Source organism: Gambusia affinis, linkage group LG05 (genome assembly GCF_019740435.1).
Source record: "Gambusia affinis linkage group LG05, SWU_Gaff_1.0, whole genome shotgun sequence".
In the NCBI taxonomy this organism is placed as follows: Eukaryota; Metazoa; Chordata; class Actinopteri; order Cyprinodontiformes; family Poeciliidae; genus Gambusia; species Gambusia affinis.
In genome coordinates, this window is record NC_057872.1 from 16,603,059 (window position 1) to 16,629,242 (window position 26,184).

The 26,184-nt window shown below is 39.2% G+C and overlaps 2 protein-coding genes across 2 annotated transcripts; both read right to left on the minus strand.

Annotated features, from left to right (window-relative positions):
- Positions 1-1,476: 1,476 nt before the first annotated feature.
- On the minus strand, positions 1,477-14,853 carry cdh17 (cadherin 17, LI cadherin (liver-intestine)). Its single transcript, XM_044117402.1, has 19 exons — positions 14,834-14,853; positions 12,780-12,836; positions 12,295-12,390; positions 10,188-10,322; positions 9,953-10,088; positions 9,265-9,423; positions 8,798-8,950; positions 8,363-8,568; positions 8,133-8,264; positions 7,900-8,050; positions 7,252-7,461; positions 7,095-7,171; positions 6,828-7,016; positions 5,404-5,648; positions 4,760-4,890; positions 3,945-4,163; positions 3,751-3,861; positions 3,416-3,532; positions 1,477-2,156 (listed from the first exon to the last, which is right to left on the minus strand). Exons 2-19 carry the CDS (start codon positions 12,825-12,827, stop codon positions 2,068-2,070), a joined length of 2,604 nt encoding a protein of 867 aa, XP_043973337.1. The 5' UTR covers positions 12,828-12,836; positions 14,834-14,853; the 3' UTR covers positions 1,477-2,067.
- Positions 14,854-16,973: 2,120 nt separating this feature from the next.
- Positions 16,974-20,135, minus strand: gem (GTP binding protein overexpressed in skeletal muscle). Its single transcript, XM_044116518.1, has 4 exons — positions 19,516-20,135; positions 19,322-19,398; positions 18,828-19,032; positions 16,974-17,773 (listed from the first exon to the last, which is right to left on the minus strand). Exons 1-4 carry the CDS (start codon positions 19,868-19,870, stop codon positions 17,490-17,492), a joined length of 921 nt encoding a protein of 306 aa, XP_043972453.1. The 5' UTR covers positions 19,871-20,135; the 3' UTR covers positions 16,974-17,489.
- Positions 20,136-26,184: the final 6,049 nt, after the last annotated feature.

Genomic DNA, 26,184 nt, shown 5'->3' on the forward strand with positions numbered 1-26,184 from the left:
GTTTAGGAAACTGCTCATGTTTCTGTGAAGTCATGCTAGAAATGATACAAATGTTTGTCTAACATGCTGTCAGTCACAGATCACACATTTCACGGCTGGACACTCCAAAGATGCCGATCTTCACCCTAATAAGCTTAGAAAAGGTTTTCTTAGAAAGTTACATTGACTTCATAGAAATGGATAGCAGTGCAACTAATATGAATTTGAGTAAGTATGGAAAGAGCTGTAAATTTAGCATAAATTGACTCAGAAACATTATAATTAATTTCTGTATTTTCTTCCTAAAATATCCCAAACTATTCAATAATAGGTTAAACACATTCAGAGCACCAAAATGAAACTCCTCCCTGTTAAATCTTGCAATATTTTATTCTTTCGTTTTAGTTGTTAGATCTACCTAAGGATAACAAACAAGAAAAGGCCCATTGAAAGTAGTTAGTTGAGTATTGTGTGAAAGATTTGTTCCTGTATAGTTTGATTCTGCACATTTATGCAGATCTCAGCTTTTCAGAGGTGAAAAAATGTAATCTGAGCAATACTTGATGAGATAGAATAACTGGCATAAATATTATTGATAAAATACAAATAAATTAACTTAGCTGCAGGTGTTATATAACTGCATGCCTGTTCACTGTTGCTGGATTGTTTGCTTTATTGCAAGCTTACTGTTGACAAAATTGCAGCTTTTAACCTGAAACACATTCTTATTAAGCCGTAATCTAAGCAGCTATGAAATGAAAAATCAGTTCTAAAAGCTAAGATCAACAGAGATTCTATATTTGGACAAATGTCCTCTCTGGTGGTGACTAAAGGACAATAAGGCTGCATGTCTGTGAGAGTGTGGGTGAGATCTGATAGGAAGAGGCGGTTCATCCATCACGTCGTTTACTCTGTCTTTCATCCACTTCCATGCTGCTGATCCTCAACCTTTCAACTTCTCCACGCACCTTTGTTGTGGAGAAGTGTTGCTCAGATACAGATACAGATGGACTGCAGACATAAACAGCGGGTTGTGGCTCCGTCCTTTGGCTTTTGGATCCCACAGCAGGCAGTTCACCGACTCACACACGTGACACATGGCTGGGAGTGGGCGCATGTTCGTGGAAGCACACGTGGGCCCCCATCTCAGCCCTCACTTGCATGTGTGTCGGGGGCCTCTTTGTGCTGCGTAAAAGACCACAATCATGCCATCTTCCTTTCAACACAGCTGACAATCCGTGGCCTGTCTCCCACTGTCAAATAAATGACTCAGAGCATCACTCTGCGAGGCTGCGCCGCGGCCTCGAATGCTTAGTGACAGACTGGCAAGCAGAAGGAGGAGGGGATGCAACAACGGCGACTGTAAACGCAGAGTAAAATCTACGACGAAGAAATCACAGAGGAGACGTGTGTGTTATGTCACCCCATCACCTGCAGCAACACGCGTCTTTCCTGACGCTGAGCAGCAGAAACAGAAGAATCCAGTGAAAACCAAAGTAGATCCCAGGTTTCTGTTTATTGGGAAGCTGCTCTTTACAAAAACAATCCAATAACTGTTCATTTGCATGTTACTTAACATCAGTAGACACTGGGCCTGAGAGGAAAAAGAACATATTAAATCATTTGAAACAGTGAAACTGCTAATGAGGCCGTCTGAGAAAGTCATTTTAATACATTAAGTCAACAAGCTGTGAGAACGCTCAGCTGGCCAGAGTGACTTTAGTCTGTACAGCATCTAATAATCAGAATCCACTCATAAAACGTTTACTGGCTAAATTAAACAGAAAACTTGAAAGGGATTTTCTTAAATTTTTATACGTAATTCTCTTAGTTTACTTACCAGCAAGGATGCTCATCGTAAATAAATATGGATGAGCTGGATGTTAAATCACATCTCACTTAATGAAACATCCAAACATTAAAGACTAAACGTTCTCACAGGAAGACAAAAACAAGATGCATGTTTACAGTTTTCAGGCAGGATAGGGAAGAGAAAACAGGTTGTGTGTATGTTGTACGGCTTGTAAAACTCCTCTAAGATAATTTGTGATACTTTCTGTATATAAATAAAACTTCACACTCTTGTCTCTACATCATGGGTTTCCGCTCCCCGTCCTCTGGTTGATTGTCGTTCTTGTTTCTACTTGAGCGCTTTACCACTATGATGAAGACGATAGCTGCAACGAGAGTAAATATGTAGTCAGATGAAGCAGAAAAATTTAGACGCAAAAAACTTTTTTCAAACCTGACTCAGTTTCACCGCTTCAGTCAGGAGGAAAGGGACAAAACGTAACTATTATTAGAAGCTTGTTGTCGGGTAACCCAAAATGTTAAAAACTGAATCGTGGAGTTTCAACAGAATTTCACCAAACACTAAAGGAAATTAAAAAATACTATTTTAAAGGGGCAGTGTTATGTGTTTGTCAGGCACATAAGTAACTATGTTAGCTTCAATTGTTATAAAAATGCAATACAACAGCCCTGGGAACAAATAAGAGACCACTTAAAATGATCAGTTTCTCTGATCGTGTCACATTGTTCTTTTATTCTATAAACTACTGACATGTCTGAAATTCCAAGTAAAAATTTAGTATTTATTAGCAGAAAATGAGAAATGGTTAAAATAACAACAAAAGATCCAGTGCTTTCTTACCTCAAATAATGCAAAGAAAACAAGTCAATGTTCCTTTAGAAACAACAATCCTGATGTTTCAATTCAGGAAGAGTTCATAAATCATTATTTGGTGGAAAATAACCAGGAGGTTTTTAATGGGTTTCAGTGCAGTGGAGTCTCTCAATGTTTTCCAGAACTGTATATATCAAATATCACTTAAAATAAATTTGACTTTGATATTTAATGCCTTGAAATTGGGCCTGTGTCTCTTCAAGAAACTCTTGCTCTTTCTGAAACTACCTTCACTAAATCATCACAACATCACTCTTCTACTAAACCTCTAGCAACATTTTCTCACTGTGGAGCAGCTCATTTAACGAGCTCAGCAGTTCCACCAGGTGTTTGCTAATTGCTGCTGGCTAGTCTGAAGGAGCTGAGTGGGGGAGCTGTAGGGGTTGGCTGCTCTCTGAAGTGAAAGCTTGGAAACTGAAACTTTGAGGATAAGGTAGCTGTAGGTCCACCCAGGCGTTTTGCACAGTTGAATGATTACTATGGAGATTAAAGTATTTCTCAAACACGCACAAAAAAATTTAAAAAATCAAGGCAACACCCCAGGTATGTTTTAGATGTTGGAATAACATTATAACATGACGTAAAGCCAAAAAAAGAAAGAAGTTGACTTTACAGAATACCGCCCCTTTAATAAAGTTGAGTCTGATTTAATATTATGCAGAAAGAAAAAAAAATAAATTTTTAAGTCAACAAGCTGAGAGAACGCTCAGTATGTCTGAGCCTCTGGTTTCAACTTTATGTCTGACTTACCACAAAATCCCAGAACGCCGACTAAGATCCCGATGGTGAGTCCCATCGGAGGTTTGAAGCTCTTTCCGTGTGGTGGGGTGTAGCAGTAGCCGAAGGCTGTACAGTTGCATATTTTCACTGGAAAGCAGAGAGGAGACATGGAGTGAAGCATCATTTTTGCCTGAATTGAAGTCCTTTTGTCCTTTATGTGTCCACGTTCTTCACTTTTAGGCAACATGCCACTATCTGCCGTCATTATTCATCAGGTACAAGAACTGAACAGAAAAAGAGCTCTCCAAAAAAGAAAAGGAGAAGAATGAGGTTTAGTTTGAAGACAATTTAAACAAATAAGTTACCCTCAAACAGGTTTGGGATGCCCATCCCTGCTCTGTCTTTAACGGTGATCTGAAGAGAGTACGTTCCCTCCTTCAGCGGTTTTTTGGTCAACTGCAGCTGAGCGGAGGAATCTGCACAGAACCAGGTCAGCAAAATTAGAGTCAAGAAAACCACCTCTCTGGATCATCCTATTAAGTTTGTTAAACAAGCGTACCATCACGCTTCGTCAACTTCCAGTTGGGGGATTTCTTTGTAAAGGCGAAATCAAAAGGAGCAGAGAAGGGGTCGGCATCACCGTCGTTGGCCTCGATGATGAGGGGTTTGATGTTCTGCATGCAGATGAAGTCATTGTTCTTTGTTAGTTTGGGAACGTTGTCGTTGACATCCAGCAGCCGGACGTGGACGGCGCGCTCGGAGGAACGGTCAGGATTGTCTGCGGAGGCAAATCAGGGACAACACTGACATGGACATGAAGACAAACAAATGTTTGATCCATGTTTACTTAATCTTTATGGCTCATACTTTTAAGATATCAAGTCTGTGTTTAGGCCTTAAATATTCAATTGAGTCCAGAAATGGAGGATTGCACATCTATACCAAAATCCTTAACAATTAGACTTGTCAAATCTGGACTGGATTAATCTACATTAAACAGTATATTTTTTTTAAGTTTGTACTTTCCTTTTTTTTATTCATTTATTTGTTTGGCTTCGGAATAAGAACTACAGATGTTTAAAACCCAAAGAGGTTGAAAAAGCAATGAAATGTAATTTTTTTTTTATTTCTGAAAGAGTTTCTGAAAGTGCTGGATGAGTGATTCAAGTATAAATCACAGTAATGACACTTCATTTTCAGAGATCATTAATTTTATTTTGTGTTAAGGATATAATGTGGCACATAAGCATATTTCCATGCTATGTTTAGGTCCTTTCATGTTCATCCAGACTTGGAAAACGACTAAATTAAATTCCCTACCAGTCCTCAGATCTAAGTTTCACAGCGATTTGCTGCTATTTTGCCTCCACTCACTCTTCTCGAAGGCCGTGACAGTGACATCAAAGGTCTCCAGTGTCTCTCTGTCCATCTTGGTTTTGGTCTTGATCTCTCCAGTGGCAGGATTGATCTCCAGCCAGCCCTTATCATCGCCGTCCAGCTTAAAGCTGCACACAAACACACAACCATCAGCAACGTCTTGAAACCACAGCTCAACTGTGATAAACACTCACTCTGAACTTGTGACCTGTGCAGCAGTGGTGCACAAAAATAATCTGTAGTTTTCTTCAACAAATCAACAAGCCGACATTCAAGCTCTAGAAGCAGATTGTCAACTAGATTTGATATGTTTCCGTTGTCTGCTGTCCTAAGCTTGATGCACTCAGAAAACAGTGGGTACATTTAGCAACTTGGGCTAAATGTATTAGACTTGAGGTGAAGAAAATTTCAGAATTTAGTTAAAAAATAAAACAAGGAGTGATGAGTATTTGTGAGATTGCCTCTTTAGACACAATTTAGGGTAAAAACAAAATATAAAAGCATCTCAAGATTAAAGCAGCCTTTCCATCCTGCATCTTGTGTTCCTCTTTACATGTTCATCTCTTCTTTGATGCACCTCCGTAAATGTAACGTTATAACGTCTAAAGCAGATTTGAGAGAAACAGCTGAGCTCTCTTTACCTGATCTCTGACCCTTCTGGGTCTTTTGCGTTTATTTTCAACAGCACTGATCCCTTTGTGAAGTTTTCTGGTACGACGACATCCATGGAGTCCATCATGAACTCTGGGGCCTCATCCACATCGTTGACGTTCACGGTCAGGGTGGCGGTGGATTTGCTGGTGTACTCCACACCCTTCCTCAGCGGCTCTGTGTTACGGGCATCAATCTGGAGGTCAAAGGTGGAACGGGACTCGAAGTCCAGAGGCTGTGGATGCAGAAAGCAAACTGCTTACAGAGACTGGATCAAACAGGTGGACATTGTTTTGTTTTTTTATTCACAGTAAGTCATTGGTATGTTAACTTTTAAATGCAGACGTTCTACCTTTTACATTAAAAAGACAGCGTTAATAACTTTTCAACTACTTAAATATGTATTTATAACAAATCTTCAAGTTTAGGCTTCTTTTAAAGGTTTTCATCAGAGATATGGCAAAATAAAAAATGAAAAATAAAGTAACCATCAAATATAATGAATGTATTATATTTAATTTAAAAGCAGGGATTTTAGGGTTCCATTAGCCGGCACAGTACCATCTGCATTTTGAGGTAAAAACAATTGTTTTCTTCTGGAAATTTTACTTTTAGAGCATTAACACAATATAATCCCGAAAGTAGATCTATACAAACTCCTACTAGGGTATAAATTTATAATCCAGTTTATAAATTGTGGATTACTTAGTCTTATTCCTTAGGGAAACTCCTCCTAGGTTATAATTGTGAAGTACTTTTGTTGTTGTTTTGTTTTTCTTTTGCTTTTCTTCTGTTTTGCATTTATGTCCTCTAATTCATGTAAAGCACTTTAAAAATGTACTTTATAAAAAAAATTATCTTTACTTTACCTTACCATAGCACCCCAAAGTCTCCTTAACAACATATTTTTAGGTAGCAATACCAGAAAACAAAACTTTTTTGTTCTACCATCACAAACGTAAACATGCATTTTGTTATACTCTACTGGGATCACATGTTTTGGTCAGATAAAACTAAGGTAGAGCTTTTTAGCAGCAAACAGTTCACACTGGGTTTACCATGAAACAAATGCACATGAACACATGCACATTGTAAAGTACAGTGGAGAATCCATGAAGCTTTGGGCCTCTTTATCCCCTCAAAGTTCTGCTGACCTTGCTGGAGAGAATTGCTTTAAGATTCCTAATGAACCAAAAACATAAAAAGTTCACTAGACACAAAAACAACCATCATCCTGTTCCTCAGACCCTAAATCTATTAGAAATCCAATCAGCTATAATAGCATCTTAAAAGAAGGAAGCAATGACTTATCCCTTTAATTACCTAGTTATTGTTAAACAAAGAAATACAAATAGGGAAAAGAAACCAGTATAAAAATGTATCGTAAGTGCGCAGACATGTGTGGATGTTTCACCTTTGCAACGACGACATAACCGACTCCTTTGCCGTCAGTTTCCACGGTGAAGACGTCTCCGTCGTTTCCTTTGGAGATGTCGAACATGATGTAGGAGCTGCCAGTGTCGGGCTCGTCTGTGTCTGTGGCTTTGATGGTCAGCACCGTGCTGCCCACCTCAGCGTCCTCCGCCAGACTGTGGTTCCCGTACTTCACACAGAAAACACACTCAGTGAGAACATGATCCAAACAACTCCACCAGGACTAAACAATGATCGCTGCACTCACGTAGTTCTTCTCAAACTCGGGCTCCTCGTTGTTCACGCCGATAACCTTGATGATCACCTTGCAGATGGTGCTCAATTCTGGGTGCAGGGATTCATTTAAAAATAAAACTCTCCTGAAGTTTACCTTAAGATGTGTTTGTAAAAGGGCTGAGCGTTACCTGAGTCGCTGACTTTGATGTCTAAGTTGTAAATATTCTGTTCTTTACGTTGAAGCAAGCGCAACGCCTGGATTCTTCCATTGCTTTGGTCAATATAGAAGCTGCTTTGTGAGCTGGATGGACCTTCAGAGACGATGGTGTAAGTAAGTAAAGAATTTATAGTTCCTGGTTGGTCGATGTCATGGGCCACAAGCTGTCCCACTTCGCTGCCTGAAACGAAAAATAACAACAGAGTAATTCAGAAACTCTGTCTTAAAAGGGCCCCAAAGGCACTCCTAAATAGATATACTGACCAATTAAAGCTGCTTTATGTAACTTTTATATGTAAAAAAAAAAAATAAAAAAGATTTTTACATATTTGTTGAAACTATCACCATGCCTTCAAACAGACAATATGTGAAAAAAATTAAGCTCATCCATATTCTCCTTATGGACCTGAATAAGTCATCTGAAGAAACACCTCTCCATCACAGGAGGCGGGTCTTAGCGCTGTCAATCATGCTTGAGTATGTACTAATACATACATATGGGTGTATGTTATTTTAGTTTTAGTTTGTCATGACAAAAACCTGGCTGGAGCAACAGCAAGATGAATAAAATCTGTTGCAGCTGCCCCATTTTTGGTGTTATGTAATAATCACAACTTACCAAATGGCTCATTCTCCTGGATCTCCATTTCAGTTTCCTCATTTTCACACACAGGCTCATTGTCATTCACGTCCTTCACCAGAACCTGAATCTCCATGGGTGGGTCCACCTCAATGTCATTGGAGTCTTTTGCAAATACAACTAAAATGTACTGAAACAAGAGCAGAGTGGTGAACGATAGAGCTTTTCTAATCCATGTTGTTAAGGAGTATTTTCACGGCTCTGTTTTCTACCATGTCTTTCTGCTCTCTGTCCAGCTCCTCTGTCAGAAGTATTTCTCCATTTTCTTTAATCTGGAAAGGGAACCGGAGCTCTCGCTCCTTCTGCACTAACGAGTAGCCCGCATCAGGGTCATTAGACTGGACCTGGATGCAGAAACAAAGCAGAGGATGAGAGTCAGGATCTGCCTTTAGAGTTGAATTAGCGAGATCGTTTTATATTTATGTGTTCTGTTCCAGCTGACCTTAGCAACAACACGAGGATAATCTCCTTTTAGGTTCTCCTCAATAGTTAACGGCCCAGGGTTGACCCACAGGTTGGGCTGAACAATAATGTAAACTTTGGCAGTTGCACTCAGACCCGTCGCTGTGGCTCCGTCCAGATCTTGAACGCGGACGAACAGGATGTAGTCAGGATCCTCCACAGGGTCCAAGTTACGCCTCTTCATCTCTAACCAGCAAGAAGAAAACTAAGATTAGAAACACTTTATATTTCACTAAAAGTGTTCCAGGGTGCAAAAGGCCCCTCAAAACATTTAATTTTGTGATATTAACTTGTCTCCCTGACTGAGCTCAGATTAACACCCAATTATCCACACTTTGGTATCAAAGTAAAAGGTGTTAGCTAATGATTTTTAGGCCCAAATTGGAGAGAGCATCTGTGATTTCAGGGAACCAACCTTGTGTCGCTACGCAGCTGAAGAATGGATTTTGTTCATATGGGATCTTCTGTCCTGGACAGTAGTCGTCAAACTTTCGTTCCAGGGAGTTGATGCTCCGCTCTTCTCCCCTGGAAAACTGGATTCCTGGTTTGGCCTTCAGCATTTCTTCTCCTGTTGAAAGAGACACTGATTAAATATCGATTATCAGTATTTAAACTGAGATGCTCAAATTTAAAACTGCACAGTTTCTGGCAAATTTAAATTAGTAAGAGTCGACATCACGCGACAGATTCAGGAAATCTGCCTCCAATCAGCATTAATCTTGGGTGGACAGGATGATCTGTGTAATCTGGATTTGCACTGCCGCTATTCTGATGGATTACAGGGAGAGAGGACAGATTACAGACTCCCACAGACGGTGAGCCTTGCTCAGCTTTGCCCGGCCTCCGGTCTGTGCTCATGTGTGAGAATGAATTTTATTTTACCCTCTTCAGTGGTGGAGATCTCTCCGGTTTCGGGGTCGATCTGGAACAGGAAGATGTTGTTGTTGTTGGGGACCTGGCTGATCAGGCTGTAGCGCAGGCGAGCGTTTGGAGTCGTGGGGTCGTCCTTGTCGGTTGCAGACACTTGGACGAAGGGGACATCTGAAGAAACCAAAAGAACCGGAGTTATGCAGGTATTACAGAGAAAGGTTGACAGAGTAATTTGAAACAGGCCCTGGATCAAAGCTGGGCCTGCAAAAATGGTCAAAGATTCTTAAATAAATAAATAAATAAATAGTATGTTTAACTTCTAACTGGCTTCATAATTTCAAAATAAAACAAAATAGGAAAAAATAAAAGAGAGATTCACAGGTCAAGTAAGCAAATTTATTATAATTACTGGTCCTTATCTCTACAAATCTGGACCTTATGAAAGACTGTTAAGAAGAAAATCAATGTTAAAACACGTTTTCTTTTGTTTAGAATTTGTATCATATTAGATACTTATGGATTGCAATAGGATTTATTTAAACGAGCTGATCAATCTACTGAAGTAAAACAAAAGTCTGTACAAATATGCTTTGTTGGTGCATTTTGAAAATGATCAGGTGTCTGAAATATGCATAAAAATAGCAGCTCTTCAACAGCAGAAGAAATTAGATCCTCTGATAAAGAGTCACATGAAGCTCACCTGGTTTCCTCCTCTCCCGAATAACAGCTGTGTAGACCTCCTGATTGAACCGTGGAGCGTTGTTGTTTACGTCCAAAACGTTTACGGTCACAGTTATTGTGTCAGCCACTGCATCCTCATCTCCCACTGCCTCCACCTGGATGTAAACACACACCATGCTGCTCATGAGCAGGAGCTGCATTTCCACCGCAAATCATGAGTTTTTGGAGCACGAATGAAAGACAGAGCTTATTACGATGAACACGTAGTGGGTGTCCTCAGACCAGTCCAGAGGTTTCTCCAGGTAAAGCCAGCCGTCACTGGACATTTTAAAGATGTCCAAGCCTTCTCCGCTCATCTTGAAACCAGTAACACCTGCAGGGACCTGAAACTATGCCGTGGAAAATGGGAAAGACAGGAGAACAAAGATTAGACTTAATACAAAGATAGATTTCTCTCTTTTCCTAAATTTTAAAAACGTACTACAGAGAGATTAAACCACAGGGTGATTTTTTTTCAGCTGAGTCAAAAGGTTACAAGAAAACTTAAATTATGATTAATTTTATCACCATCTGTAATTCTCCTCCCAGTTAAGGCCTTACAACTGTCTGTGTTGGAAAGTTAAAAGTGATTTTTTTTTATAAATCACAAAAAAAAGCTTGTGATTTTAAGAGGCTTACAGTTCTTTTTGCTCCCTGTCTCGTTTTATTCACCACTAAAAAAGCTGTGCAAAACTTTTTTTATTGGAGCGGCATAAAGTGACTGAAACAATCTTTTTAAACCCAACCTTTAATTTGATTACATTTATTTAGAGGAACAAAAAAAACAATCCCATGTTACAGGAGTTTAAATAAAATCAGAGGTTATAGGAAAACCTTTCATTACTAATACACAACTTTCTGCTTTCTTGTTCTGGGGTATAAATATGTGTCAAAAGAGAGGCTCCTTTCTCATAGGAACGCTTAAAAAATTGAACAATTTGAAAGTTAAGGTAAATATGTGCTGAATTTTACAAGTTGGAAAATGACAATAAAAAAAGCTATTTGGATAATGATCAAAGTTTATCTTGTCACGACAAACAGAGATGGTAAATAACGTAAAAACAAATCCCCAAGACTCCATGTTGGTCGTCTAAAACGTTTTTACCGTGGGTGCAATTAAATGTGTTTTCACTAAAACATCTGTAGTAGAGCAAAAAAAATTACACTTTCTACATCTGAAAATCTATTTCTACCATGGAAGACATTAAAAAACAGAAAAACATGTTTCCTTTCACTTTCTAAATTTAGCACATCACTTCTAAGAAGTAGGTTAAAAAAAAAGCAAAAAAGTTCAACCTGAAGAGCTTCCACTGAAGAGGTGCTTTGAATGCAGCATGTTTACAAGTTGAAAGTGGTTGGAGACAAATTGGGGAAGGACTAAATATGGAGAAACATGGTGATAGGTAAAAAAAAAAAAAAAAAAAAAAAAAAGGGCTTGACTCAATGCTAAGTTGGCCCTCAACTGTAAAAACAACCAAAATAGAGTTCATTCACCAGAATAACTCAACGACTCTTGGTACTCGGGCTTCTCTTCATATTGAAAAGACAAACTGAAAATATATTAAAGTTTTCCTGAACATCCTTATATTATCTTACATCAAATTCCTCCATAACTTTCTCCCTGACTCGCCTGCAGTGTTTCTTGGTCTTCATGATGCTGTCTGTTCATTAATATTCTCTGGGAACTTCACAGACCAGATGGGTTTATAGAGGGATCTTATTCCACGCAGTCAGAGAAATTATTTAAGAAAGGATTTTGTTTCACTGGATTTGGCCGTTTTCAGAGTAAAGAAGCCTTAATACAAATGCACATCACGATTTGCAGATCTTGTTTGTCTAAATAAAATAAAATAAAAAACACAGATTGTTTTTCTTCCACTTCAAAATTATTTGCCACTATTTCTGTTGGTCTGTCACACAACGTTCCACTGAAATACATCAAAGCATGTAGCTGTGATGGGAGTAAAATATAAAAAAAGGAAAACATTTCCAATGCATTGTTACTGACAAAAAACAAAATGGTTTTGTTCAATGTTTTACAAACGTTGTTCTTTAACTATTTGTTTTTTTCTATTCACTTTTCATAACCAGTCATGTTGCTGACCTGTTTATCAATCCACCACATCTTTACATGTCCCAACTATTTAAAAAGAAAAGCAACTTGAGACTTTTGTGAATAATAATTACAATAAAAAAACAGAAGCTCTCAGTTTCAGTATTTGGTATTTTGCCTTCTTTTCAAGTTTATATAACTCTGGTTTCCTACAAAAAGACGTTCTGGACAATCCAAACCTCCCTGATCTTCTTCGTTGTGTATTTTACCTGATGCACCGGATGGGGCACTGCCGTTGCCTCGTTCACATCTAATGAAATGTCCACAAACGGGCCCTTCAGCTCCTCCAGGTCCATCCCTGCAGCCTGTCGAAGCATGAAGAGACGGGTCAATCATTCTCAAGTACAGCAGCGCTGGAAGTACAACTAAAAGTCACACAGAGTCGACATTAATCTGGTCAAACATTGAGGGCAGTTATTTATTGAGCCAAAAATGCTCTGCGGCAGATATATTTCCACATTCCTGTTGAGCGCAGAAGAGCAAAGTCTGAAGGGAAACTGCAGATTAAAGGTTCCTTTAAAGGTGTATCATCTCACAGAGAACAGCCAGAGCACATTAAAACACTCCTCTGACGCTCCAGATGTAAGCATTAACACACATCGAGTGGCTTGCAGACACCTTAACAGCTTCATGGTGGAGATGAATATGTATCAAAGGCCGGCTGAGGCAGCAGTTGGCGGTGCGATGTACTCACAATGCTGAGCAGGAATGGGAGCAACAACAGATGCACCATGGGTGTCATTACCACAGGCTGCGAAGGAGGAGGAAGAGGAGGCGAGGTGGGAGAAAGAAGCAAGAAAAACAAAAGTGACAAAATCAGAACGGATTTCAAACAACTAAAAGCGTCTAATCTCTTGTACCTCAGTGCTTTACCAGGTTTCTGCATGGTTGTTGTTTAAAAATACTTCAATCTGTGTAAATGGCTGAATTTAAATCACTTATTTTGAACTCAGAAACAAGTTACACATGACTTTAGTACAACTGAAGTTGCTATTTTCAGCTTTGGGGATTTTACACCAAGGTTGCCAAAGTTCAGCATCTTTTTACATGTTTACGGAAAACTTTGTTATAGTTACTGATACTTCATTTAAGGCCTGATAAACTGTTGAAATCCAAATTTAAGAGTCAAATCTTTTCGAATAAAGGGTTTCCATGATGCAGGAGACAATCTGGGCTTTTAACAAGAGCGCTTTGATTTAAATTTAGAGAAACTGAATTAATCAACTTTATAGGGACAAAATATTCTTAGGTGTAAATATGATGTTTATTGTGCTGCATCATGGGTCTTGCAGTTTTGTTCATCACCTCATTCACAGAAACAAGTTACTGAGTGAATTAACAGTGAATTAACATCATTCTATGCATTTATATTTAAAAATGTGGACAGAAGAAGCAGTGAATTAAGAACTAAATGTATCATATTACTGATATGTCTGGCCATACTTAAACATTTAAGGGTAAGACTGAAGAAACACATTTTATCTTCTATCTTGAGCACAATGAGTCACTGATTCACAAAGACATCGGCTGCACCAAAAGGAAGTTTGTCCTTGAGTCTGCACGTGTGCACACTCTGAGCTGAATGGGAGCTTTAAGTTCACAGAGACTTCACCTTCCTGGTGAATCAGCGACCTGCCCTGCAGGAGAAACTGAAAGCCAGCTGGTTTTCTGTCCTGTAAATCAGATCCTGCAGGGTTGAACTGTGACAGGCTGTTTTATGATCCCTACAGAGTCTGCAGTCCTTCTATTTTAATACTGCTTCAGTGGCTAAAATAAAGCTTAAATTTGTATGTTTTTGGACCAGTGTGACGAGGAATGATTCATGTGGGATTCATTTGATTAAAAACAACCCAGTTTGACATGAACTTTGGCAGATTTACAGCATAAAAGTCCAGTTAAGATCACTTATTGTGGTAGATTCCAGTTTGAATAAATGCAAACAGAAACATATATGACTACAGAAACACAGAGAAACCTGAACAAAATAAAAATAATTACTAGAATGTTTTTTTTTAATATGATTATGATGGTAAAGCCCCTGGTCTGGGACTTGCAGGTGAAGGAGTCAAGTGAAGTCGACCCATTTAGTGAAGGTGACATTGACTCTTGGCTGATGACCTTTTCCTTTCACAACTCATTTAGTATCAGCACAGAGACTCCTAAATACAAAAATCTTTGTTGTTGAACATTTTTCTGCTATTGAACATCAGATTTAATAAAATAATCAGTTTGTTTATTGGTTCAATTTTACCTCACTGGTCACACGCTATCTGTCTACATATACATATCTGGGTCAGTTTCCTAAAAATCAAATAAGGAAGTGATTTGCTGTGAAGATTTAACACTCTGAAACTGAAGCTTATAATGGCAGCACAATACAAGGATTTCAGATTATCTCTTAAACCTTAAGCACAATGATTAAACAGTTTCTGTCAGCGCAAAATTCACCTTTTATTATGATAAATACAACATTTTTATGCATGCAGTTGCACATATAAGAAGCAAACTCGAAAGCAAATTAGCAGAAGTTCATATATGCCAACGCCTTGTTCTTGTCCTCGCCAAAGTCAAGTCAAGATCACAGTAATCTGGCAATTATCTGAAAACGCTTGACAAATGTTCCAAATAATCTACCAAAGTCAAATCAAGCAGCTCTGTTTGCCTCTATTTACATCCTGAAGAAGTCCAGCTTCAGCAGGCCGAACCCTGACCCAGAGAGCGAGGACAGAGGAGACAGAAGTGACTTACCTCACAGTGGCGACCAAATGAGTCAAACCTCTGAGCGATCTGAACAGCTTCATCCCTCTGGTCAAACGTTAACCCGAGTGTTAACCATCATGTTTTATTGGATCTAATGATTGTCTAATCAGCCTGCCTGTATACGGAGCCGGCCAACGATGGGGGAGCTCACCTGCCTGACAGAGACAGGAAGAGCAGGACACTGACACATACAGAAGACAAACCCATTATCACCTGATATTAGCTGTAAACTTCACCGTTTGACTCAAACACAGGAAGATTTCTTCTGTTTTAGTCAACGGGAAACAAAAGCAACCAAGTCGCAGGCTAATTCTTTGAAGGATTGGTCATTTTTAATCATCACATAGTTTGATTGTGAACAAAAGTTTTAAACAGGACAAAACAATGTATGAAATACAGGAATTTCCTAAGCAGCTCAGAGATCTGTGTTTATCTTTCTAATTTCCCCTCAGACTTTGCCCTCTGGACCTCGGTCCTTTTTCTTGGGAGATTTTCTATTGGAGGCACAGCTGATAAGGAGCCGTGCGCTGAGACGGAGGGACGGACAGATTACTCTGACAGTCTGTTGCTTCATAAGACTCTAAGAAGTCATCTGCAAGGCACAGAAGGTCACGGCACGCATGAAACTATTAGAAAGTTTGACCTCAAGCTCTCAACATCAGCTGCTCCAAGTCTTCCTGCTTACCGGAAGCATAAAATATCTGAAACATCTTGCAGTTGTGTGGAAATCTTTATTTTGCGTCTTGCAGCTCCAATGGGAAGTTTGACTTTAATCATCGTGGGAATGAAAGCTTTATGTTTGGCATCACAACAGAAAGATTCATCTGAACTGTTGGTTGGATTAAATTTTAACAAATTTCTGCAAATTTACAGGAAGAAAGTGAGTGGAAAATATTATTGCAGGTTTTCTCAACTTGTATTTATAGAAACAGTCAAAAATATATACAAATACCTCAATAAATATTTGGTTAAGAACCCCCCTTTCAGTTAAACTCACCTGACCAAAGCGAATTATTAAAACAATTCAGATATGTATTATCTTTAACAATGAAGCATGGATTAAAAAGTCTGAAAATGCAATTTTTATACTCTATTTTATTTCTTTTTTTCACACTCAAAGTGCTTTCTTTTAAACCCAGCAAAACAAACACCTGGAGGCTTGATAAAAAAATTTGCAGCTACTCTTATGAACAAATAATTTCCCTTCTGGAGTCATCTTCATGGTCAGACATGAAAACACTGAGCTGTTTGGAGAATTCAAGCTTAGGCTCCATCACCTAAAACATGAGATGAACTGTCAAGCACAGCAGTGGCAGCATTATGCTCCGATGTTTGAGAATTGAATAATGAGAAAAGGAATAAGCACTCGGCTGAACAGTTCAACTTTGACACAGTCTTGCTTTCTGATGGTAAAAATCTGTTCTTGGACGAACAAAGCAGGCTAACATCAATTTACCAAAGATCAAATCTAGTGGGAATGATGCGGCCTCTGGTTAAAATCTGGAAACCATTTTGCCAAGAAGAGTGGAAGTAGTTATGTTGCATGCAGCCTGATCCCATCCTGAGCCGAGAGCTTTGCAAGCTAAGCTAATAAAACGGTGCGAATCCACGGAGTCAGGCTGTGAGTGAATCCCTGTTTGATTGGCTCAATATTCAAACTGCAGCGTTGAAGGTTCAGCAGATGAAGCCATGGATTCAGATGGAAGGGACTCTGTTATGTAAAGGATTGGACTGCATGAACGCCAGCATGCTCACAGCCATCTGCTTGCTTTCCCTGAAGTCCTCGTACGGATCGCACAGCAAAACGCTACCTTGGCAACAGATTCTTCCAATTATTTTCCACCTTTGAGACAAAGTTCAAGTTTAAAGTCTGAGGTCGAAGTTCAGCGTCGCTCTGTGACCCGAATCCTGACTGGTTCGTGAACTTTTTCCCTCCTAGAAATGACACCCACTGAGGGAGCTGGTTCTGTTTCTCAGCCTCACCGTCACCATCTGACTCATCCTTTATCGGCTCAGTTGTGTCGCGGTTAAATCCTACTAGTGTGAATCTTTTGTGTGCTGAAGATGAGTCATCCATTTTGATTTCTCATCAACAACGTTGAAAAGACAAACAAAAGGGGGCCTGCTGTGCTTTCTTCAAAGCAAAAAAACGTCACTTTATTTCTTCAAACAGTGATTCAAAGTAGCAAAAGACAATACAGCATCGACTTGCTCTTACAATTAGTGCATAAAACATTGCAGCATAAATAAAAACTAAACGTTTAGGTATCACACAGGTCTTAAAAAACACACGAAGGGAAATTTTTAGTTATTTACGCATTTGTAAATGACAAAAAGCAAGAAGTGGAAAGAACTAAGAAAAAAAACAATAAAAATAACTTCATTTTCTTAGTTTGTTCTAAATGTCATACTCATGTCCCACGTCTTGTGACATTACTGTGAACTGCAGTCCATTCAGAGTGTCAACAGCTTGATGCAGACCTTCACCTCCACCTCCATCTGAACAGAGAGTGGAAGGTGAACGCCAACTCTGAGCTCGTCAGGGGCAGGAAACGTCCCTCCCGCTCCGTCCACGGCTGCTTTTCTGCAGCCTTTAACCCATCTCATTTGCTCAGGTGTTTCCCCACCTGCATTCAGGTTTGGTCTACAGCACTGACAGATTGTGGCAGGACTTGGATTTGAGCCAGAACGCCATGCTGGGATTGTTCTTCGCCACCACCTTGTCGAGGAAACGCTTGGCCCTGACTGGAAGGCTCTCTCTGCGTTTGTCGCAGTGAACGCGCCTGCGACGTCTGCTGTCGTCTTTGGAGTCTCGCCGCAGGCGCAGCTGTCTCACGATGCCGCGGAAAGCCTCCCAGACGTTGTGCTGCATGGCCGCCGAGGTCTCGATGAACTTGCAGTCAAACACCACGGCAGAAGCACGGGCCTCTGGGAAAACAACAAAATTATTCACTCAAAAACCTTCAGATGGCTTTGAACTTGTAGAAACCACAACCACACAAATGTTGACGTATCTTATCTGGTAGATGAGCAAAAATTGTCAAGTGTAAAAATTGTAACTCTGGCTTTACAGAGTCATGTTTGACTCTGACTCAGTATCCTGCCTTTTTGGTGCCTTCAACATGTTTTCTGACCCCCATACTTATCTCAATCAACTCACCACGCAAGTAAAGAACAATCTGTCATGCACCTTTTCCCAAGATGTTTTAACTCCACAGCTTGAGGGAAACGACACACTTTGTGCTTTCTGAGTTGTGTGCAGACACATTATGCCTTTGTTATAGACCACATGGTTTACACATGAAAAAAAAGTTTTTAAATATGGAAAATGCTGACTGGAAACAAATTTTATGCCATTGTTTTGGCGACCCCTGAAGCGCAGCAGCGCCCCTGGGCAAAACGACAGCCACCAAAATGGCACACGGCCTGGGCCAGACGTTGCACTTTGTACAAAATAAATACTTTATATAGGCCCAAACAAATTGTATTAAAGTTTGGGGATTTTTACAAATACAATCAATACTCAAGTATTTGAAAATTAAGAAATTTTATTAATTATTTTGGGAACAACATAGAGCTATTGCTCTATGGATGTATTAAACCTACCAGGCATCAATTAATGTATAGAACTACCTGTTGTTACCTATTATATTGTCATTTGAATTGGTAGAATAATGTTTTTGTGGTGGTTAGGGTACCAAAACTGTCTCCAGCCCAGGGGCCCCACATCCTTGTAAAGCCGGCCCTGCAGACAGGTCTTCTCATGGCTTTCTTACTTCCTTATCTTTCATTAAGCCAAATTTGTAAAGTGAGTGACTAATAGGCTAATAGTCGACATTTGGAAATAATTTCCACTCACCTCACACTAATGTGCAACATTTTGCCAGTCCATCACACAAAATCCCATCACAAATACTTAGAAATGTGCAACAGATACTAAAACATTTCAAGAGTCAAGATCACTTTTCCAGTGTCTTCTTACCGCTTGTCGACACTTCTCTCCGCCTCACCAGGTCGCACTTGTTCCCCACCAGGATTATGGGTGTGTGCCGGGCAGGACGAAAGCGACGTAGGGTTATCCGGAGCTCTGAAGCTCGCCGGAAGGATGCCCGGTCAGTGATGGAGTACAACAGCAGGTAGGCGTCACCTATCTGCATGAAGCGCTCCTGTGTCCACTCATCACCTTTCTGCAAAGATTACAAAGAGATCAAATCTGAAACACTAAAATAGCATCTGATAGAGTTTCCTTTAAACCATAATCAATGGAACATTGACCAACATGTATATTGCTGTTTTTGACGATGGATCTCAATAAATTGTAATGTTTGTTCTCAAGTTGGTAACTGTGTGATGATTTTAAAGCACTTTGAACTGCCTTGTTGCTGATATGTGCTGTACAAATAAACTTGACGGATTACATAAAAGGTAGTGAGTGCAGTGAGGGATCCAGGCTGAAATGTGGCCAACAAATCTCACCTCTGCGTCCCAGGTATCCAACAGGAGTATAGTTGCAGTCTCTCCATCAACTTCAATTTCCCTCTCAGACACTTCATCTGGAAATAAACATGAATTTTAAGTTTTATTCTAATAATAAAGGTACCCTGTTAGTAATTCAATTATTAATATCTTTTAAAAGTTTGAATTGTTGTAGTAATTTAAACATGTCATACCCCCACACAGCTCGCAGTCGTCGCTGTCCATGCTGTCCGCTGCGCCGGCGAAGATGCTGGCGAACGCCGTCTTCCCGACGCCGCTGGCCCCAAGCAGCACCACCCTGTACGGGCTCCCGGGCTCCACCGAGCCCCCGGCGGAGTCAACGGAGATAACCGAGTCCGATGACGACCAGCTCCCGCGGCTTCCGTCCGACTCGCCAGCGGAACTGGCGCAGGACTTGGAGCGGGAGATGCACGCAGGGACCCGTGCAAGGAGGCCGTCCGGGAGGAGGTGGCTGCCCGGGTCGCAGATGCTCCAGCGGTGGAGCTCCGTCTGGAGCCGGAGGCTGTGCCGCCGCACACTGGAGAGCATTGTGGTGGTTTAGGGTGAAGCGGTGAAACCTCTGAATGGTGTTTAAACTAATTTTTTCACCCAAAAGTAAGTCTTTTTTTTTTTTTTAAGAAATCTGCTTTACTGGGTATGACATTAGCAGTGTTTCTTCATCAGGTTTCTTCGACTGCGGTGAAGTAAGTTGTGCATCGCCAAAGATTGGAAAATCCCGGAGCACTTATCCAGCTGGTGTGTCGTTTCTGTGTCCTCTGCCTCCTGTTTCAGTAATCTGCGGCTCTGTGCTCTGCTGGGGTTTCCCTGCAGGCTTTATATAGGGGGCGTACTGTTTTGATTCACGTCCACATGGCAGAGAGGAGCTTCATCTGTGTTAGTTTTCCTTCCCAAAAAGAGATTGAGGAATCTAAGCCTTCAACAATCCAATTCTGCAAAGATTACAACTATTTCACGTTTAAAGATTATTCAATTGTAAGTGCAGATTTTACTGTTAAAATGTACTTTTTCACATTCAGAAAGAACACATTTTTTGTTTAATTGGCTGTTATACAATGTTCCATCCATCCATCCATTTTCTAATCACCCTTCGTCCCTAATGGGGTCTGGAGGGTCGCTGGTTTCTATCTCTAGCTACATTCCGGTTGAGAGGCGGGGTTCACCCTGGACAGGTCGCCAGTCTGTCGCAGGGCAACACAGAAAACAAACAAGACAAACAACCATTCACACACACACTCACACCTAGGGAGAATTTAGAGAAACCAATTAACCCAACAGTCAAGCCGGAGAACCCAGAGAGAACCCACACATGCACAGGGAGAACATGCAAACTCCATGCAGAAAGACCCCGGGCCGGGAATTGAACCCAGGACCTTCTTGCTGCAAGGCAACAGCTCTACCAACTGCGCCACTGTGCAGCCCTGTTATACAATGTTAAGAACTAAAAAGTAATACTGTATTAGATCACAACTTCTGGATCCACATCAGGAAAAACTAAGCTCTTATTTCATGGATTCTCTAATAGTCCACTAAATTTCTACTTATGCAAATATCTCTACTTGGTCAGGTTTTAGATATGGAAACCATTTGGATGGAAAAAGATTAAAGGAGGGATGGATGGTAAACAACCTGAAAGATGAACAAAGAGATGGATTTTTGGATGTATGGATGGTTTGTTAGATGGCAAAACATGAATAGATTGATGAACAATGCAATGGAGAGATGGATGGATGGATGGAAGAATGGACAGATGGATTGCCAGAATGATGGATGCATGAGTTAATGCACAATTGATGGATGGATACGCGGCAATATTGACTGGATGTATAAATTGTATGTATAAATCAGTTAACGCTGATAAAAGAATCAGCTCTCTATTAAGAATTCAATTTCAATTTTGGGCATACACCTTTTGAAATGTCAAATTTTATAAGAGAGAAGGCATAAATATTATATCTGTAAGATATTAATGTTTTTTCTGGGAGGTCCTAGAGGACTAGACCTTTTAAATAGTTTTTAATTTCCTATTCTGACCCCGGAGAAACAATCTTTCATCTTTCTGCTTTATGATTGTGTGCACAGCAGAATAGCAATGAAGCTTGATTTTATTTGATGGAAAAACCTTTAGTTGCTACAGCTGCACAGGGTTGTGACTATGGGTTAGTAGGCCACAGTTTCACTTGAATTGTCACTAAAAAAATTTACTTTTACTACACTGTTACGCCTGAAATCATAGTAAAACAGATGGTCATGAAAAATGTTTTACTAAATGCCATGCACATTACAAAAATAAGTTGGGAATTGGTTAATTTTTTACACATATTGAGTCTTTCTCACTTAATTACAGGCTGGCTATAGAAAGTTGTGCGGCACAAACTAAGTTATTTTCTCCGCTGCTGTGATTTGTATGAATGTCCTTGTTAAAAGCAGAAAGGAGGCAGACAAAGAAAAGTCCTTGCGTTACTCATCTGTTCTCCTCTTCTCTGAAAAACAGTCGACATCTTGTCAAGCATCGCTATTATAAATTGTCTTCTTTCTCTGCATGATTGAATAAAAATGTCAAGCAAACAAAAAAAACCAAAACATTAGGCTGTTCTCTTCTAGTCGTTTCCTACACTTTGTTTACCCTGCAGACATTTTGACAGCTACTGTGACAGAAGTAAAAGAATATTCTCTGAGCATCTGTGAAGCGGAGGTGGGCAGTAAAATCTTGAGCTCTGTTCTGTACAGCAGCTCAGCGGCCATCTGACTGCAGGCAGCACGTGTCGGGAAGAGGTCGACAAGCAGAGGATTACCTGCCTTGGAGGGGAAAAATAAATAAATACAGCAAAGTGGATGAACAGATTATCGATCATTAAAATCTTTAGCACAAAAAATCCATGCGCTGAACAACCCAGAGATGTTAGAGAAGTAACTAAGTGTGCTGTAGAGTTCCTGCACAAAGACCCTCCACAGTTTGCAGAGACTGGGGCGTCAACAGTTGTTGATGATTTATTTCCCTTCACATTAAATGCTAATTCCAGTCTGAAATTAGTAGCAATAAAAATTTATTTTAAGGATTTCCACTTATTTTTGGAAAGGGTCCAGAAACCTAAAGCATATGTTTTTTAGCAAGCTCACCATGTTGCTGTTAAGTAATTTTTCTAATTAAATTTACTCATTCAGATGTAATGCAGTAAAGAATTATAAAATGAAGCTGTCTTTAAATAAAAATACTGCAATTATTTTTGATTTGGATTAATTCACCAGTAAAAAAAAAAAAAATGGAAATGAGCCGAGAGAATCCTAACTCGGATATTAAAATCTGAATCTCCTGCTGCTATTTAACAAATAAAACTAATGAACTTCAACTAGTTATGCTGATATCTTCTGAAATGCTTGTGCTGAGATAACTTAATAATTACAGGATCACTTACAGATCAGAAAGTGCACATCGCTGCTCAGCTTCCAACTCCTGGCAGATAATTAACAGATATTACAACACAGACTAACAAAGGAACAATAAATTATTTGCAAATCCTACTTTTTTCTTACCGTTCTCTTCACTCAGGCATAAAGCTGAGATGTTTTACAATTTTAAAAAGTTTGTTTACAGAATCAAAAGTTTGTTTTTTAACAAATTTGTAGGAGAATTCACATTTTAATTATTTTTACTTATTACTGGCTTTAAAAAAAATAATTAGGAATCATTCAGAATAAATGCAAACCCAACATCACAGAGTAGCTCCTAGTTAAAGATGATTTTTTTTCCGCCTGAGCGGCACCGGTTCTACAGTGAGCGGTGAGGAACGACGAGGCCCGATGGTGAAAGACACCAGGTGTGGCTCCAAACTGATAACAGAGTTTGATATCAAAAGTCAGGCTTCAAACACAGCAGCTGATTTATTATGTGGGGAACCATTTTGCTGCAGCTTGTCCTCGTTCGATACTATCTTTGCAGAGGGAACATTTCACTCAGATCTACTGGCTGTCGCATTATTGCAACAATAAGCTGCTTTTGAATCAACCAGTCAGTATTTTGTGAATGATGTAAACATCAGCTTATAAACATGTGAGCCTCATTTTCAAAAACGCACGAGAAAAGCAGCAGCAATCTGTTGAAGGGGAGGGTTGTTGCAGAAATTGTCGAATTATCATTATCATTATTATTTTATTTTTTTTCACTGTTTTTCTGAGACTTATGGACGGGGCTGCGGCCTCGTCTGTGTGACCTGCTGCTGTGTATTACGGCTCTGATCTGATCCGCCTGACAGATGACCAGACTACATTAAAATCCCCGTTAAGTGCTGGAGGGGAACCAGGGAGGGCGGGACGCTCAGGCCGGCTGCAGACAGCAGGGGGATGTTGATGGACGCATGCTGAGAGAGTTGACCTCTTTCTTTCTGCTCTCCCAGAAACGCATGAGGCCACAGTCTCCACCACGAACAAACAGCCTCACCTCTCTACATTTAGATAGATGTAAATTACATGTATAACAACCACACCAACGCTTTGTTTTGAAGTATTAAAGTTTGCTGATCTAGTCAAATTTAAGACTGCACAAATAATATACAAAGCAAAGCAATAAAAAGTTGTGTATCTCTGTGAAATAGTTTGCCAGAACATCTTAATTAATAAAGGGAATTAAATGATTGAAAGCTACACAGTGACATGAATATTTGAAATCTGACTGAAACCTTCATAATGGTGATTTACGTAGTTTTTAACCTTCCCTTGTTTGGACTCAATTGTTGATCCTGTGTATTCTGTTTAGTTTTGTAACACTAAAGCTACAAAGAGAGGAGATTATTTATTTCTAATAAACATGTAAGGGTGAGGATGTGTGAAGCTTCAGTTTGTACCTTTTCGATCTATACAACACTTATGAACATTTCTATTTGACTTTGTTTCGCAGTTATTTTGTGTCTGTGTGTTTTACATAGAACAAACTAAAAAAAAAAAAAAGCTTGTCTTTTTAATTTTGATTTTCTGCATCCAGACTTAAAGGTGAATAATTGTTCATTGAAATGTGACTTTTCCTTCTGTCATAAGCCTGTTTTTCTCAGAACTGGTTAATTTATGATCAACCAATAGTCCGCCTCTTGCTGCCAAAGTTACAAACGTCTGGTTCAGTCTGCACTTCCTGATTAGTAAGGTCACGTTTTTTTCCTCTAGTTTGACCCTAAAACCCTTTTTTTTTTTTTTTTTTTTTTTTTACATTGCTCTCTGTTCAGGTGCAAACTGTGGTGATTATTCAACCAAAACTTTTTATTTTAAGACAGTATGTTTTAATACAGAGCTCTAACACACAATGTGAATATGCTAGAAGCTGCAGTGTTCGTCTCGAGGTTTGTTTTTTTGTGATTTATGCCGCTGTGTGATTAAATCAATACTTTGTGGTGTGGACTTAATCACCTCAGACATTTGTCCAGTTCATGCTCATCCAGACTCCAAGTTAATTTTTTAATTTAAACACGTATTTATGGAAGATATCTCAACATTAAATAGGGGCAGAATGAATAGTTGAGTGGATGGAGGAACAATTTGTGGGATGGACAAAAGGAGAGAAGTCTGAAAACACAAATATCCTCCACCCACAATGTTTTTTTGTCTATATTCATCCAAAAATGGAGAATACTGTAATCAAAGCCTATATTTTTCCAAAATTAGCTGGAATACTTCCTTATTTAGCTGAAAATTATCTTTTCAAATCAAACCTCTAATTAATTTCATAATATTTTCTGTCTTCTTGTTTTGATTTTAAACAAGAACAAACAGGATCCTCTAATTTAAGAACATTTAAGTTCAAAACGTTACTTTAACTTCAGATTTTATTACTTCTCTCTTCAAAGCTTTAAACTATCTCGGTTCAGATCAGCGAAGAGCAAATAATTATTAATGGGTGACAGAAGGGTAATCAATATCGATTGGATTCCAATCTCAATCACAGAGGACAGTCTGCTTTTATTACCAGGGTGAAATATTAGATATTAATCCCAGTGGACTGTCCAGGAAAAACTGGGTTCTTGGTCAACAATCAACAAATTATTCCCCAGCAGTTGCAGAGTGTCTCGTTTAAAAGCCACCAAACCTGGAGTTCACATTCACGCTGCCTATTCCTGGATTAATAATCAATACCAAGTGCGACAGTTGTGTCCAAATATTTTTTTCTAATTATAAGATCAAAAACTATTTTTTCTTATTTTTACCAGCTAAAAAAAACATACTGAATACACAATAGTTTAATGAAATAAGCAAAGCAGTCAGATTTCTGTAGATGTCTACATTTAAAACAAAAATGGACATGTCATGATAAATATGTGCTGGACGATAAATTGTCCCAGTAATTACTGTGATGAGCGATAATATTGTTGCTTTGAGACCATTTTTATATTGACAGTGGAATTATAGTGCAAATTAAAAGAGCTATCATAGACCAATAAACTCTAATTTTCTTAAAAGAACACCTAGTGCAATATTTTAAACATCCAAAATAAAACAAAGATAACATATAAAATTAAAATTAAAATCACACAACAGAACTGCCGTTCAAGAAATATTAATCATCAGAATGGAAACTATTGAGCCAATTTTAATTTATGATGCGCTTACTTGCTTAGTGCGACAGACTTAGTTACAGGTTTGCCAGATAAAAAAAAAAAAAGAAAAAACAGCAAACCACATCCTAAATTTTCTTCTTTTTTTTGTCTTTTTATCAACAAGAGCAGGATATGGCTCACTCACTTTATTTTCACGTGTTATGCCCACGTCTGCCTTTTTAGTAAAACCGATAATTAATCTAAACAAATTTAAAGTAAAAACCTGGATGAACACTTTATTACATTTTCCATTGTAAGATTTTAATT

What these genes read in the sequence shown, in the direction of transcription:
- cdh17 (XM_044117402.1), bottom strand. Translation starts at nt 12,827, where the DNA reads ATGACACCCATGGTGCATCTGTTGTTGCTCCCATTCCTGCTCAGCATT. An exon ending in CCAGAAGGGTCAGAGATCAG is followed by an intron (nt 4,891 to 5,403) that starts GTAAAGAGAGCT and finishes GTTTGTGTGCAG; the next exon opens with CTTTAAGCTGGACGGCGATG. An exon ending in CATCCCAAACCTGTTTGAGG is followed by an intron (nt 3,533 to 3,750) that starts GTAACTTATTTG and finishes TCTGCTTTCCAG; the next exon opens with TGAAAATATGCAACTGTACA.
- gem (XM_044116518.1), bottom strand. Translation starts at nt 19,870, where the DNA reads ATGCTCTCCAGTGTGCGGCGGCACAGCCTCCGGCTCCAGACGGAGCTC. An exon ending in CGACTGCGAGCTGTGTGGGG is followed by an intron (nt 19,399 to 19,515) that starts GTATGACATGTT and finishes GTTTATTTCCAG; the next exon opens with ATGAAGTGTCTGAGAGGGAA. An exon ending in GAGAGAAGTGTCGACAAGCG is followed by an intron (nt 17,774 to 18,827) that starts GTAAGAAGACAC and finishes TTGTTTTCCCAG; the next exon opens with AGGCCCGTGCTTCTGCCGTG.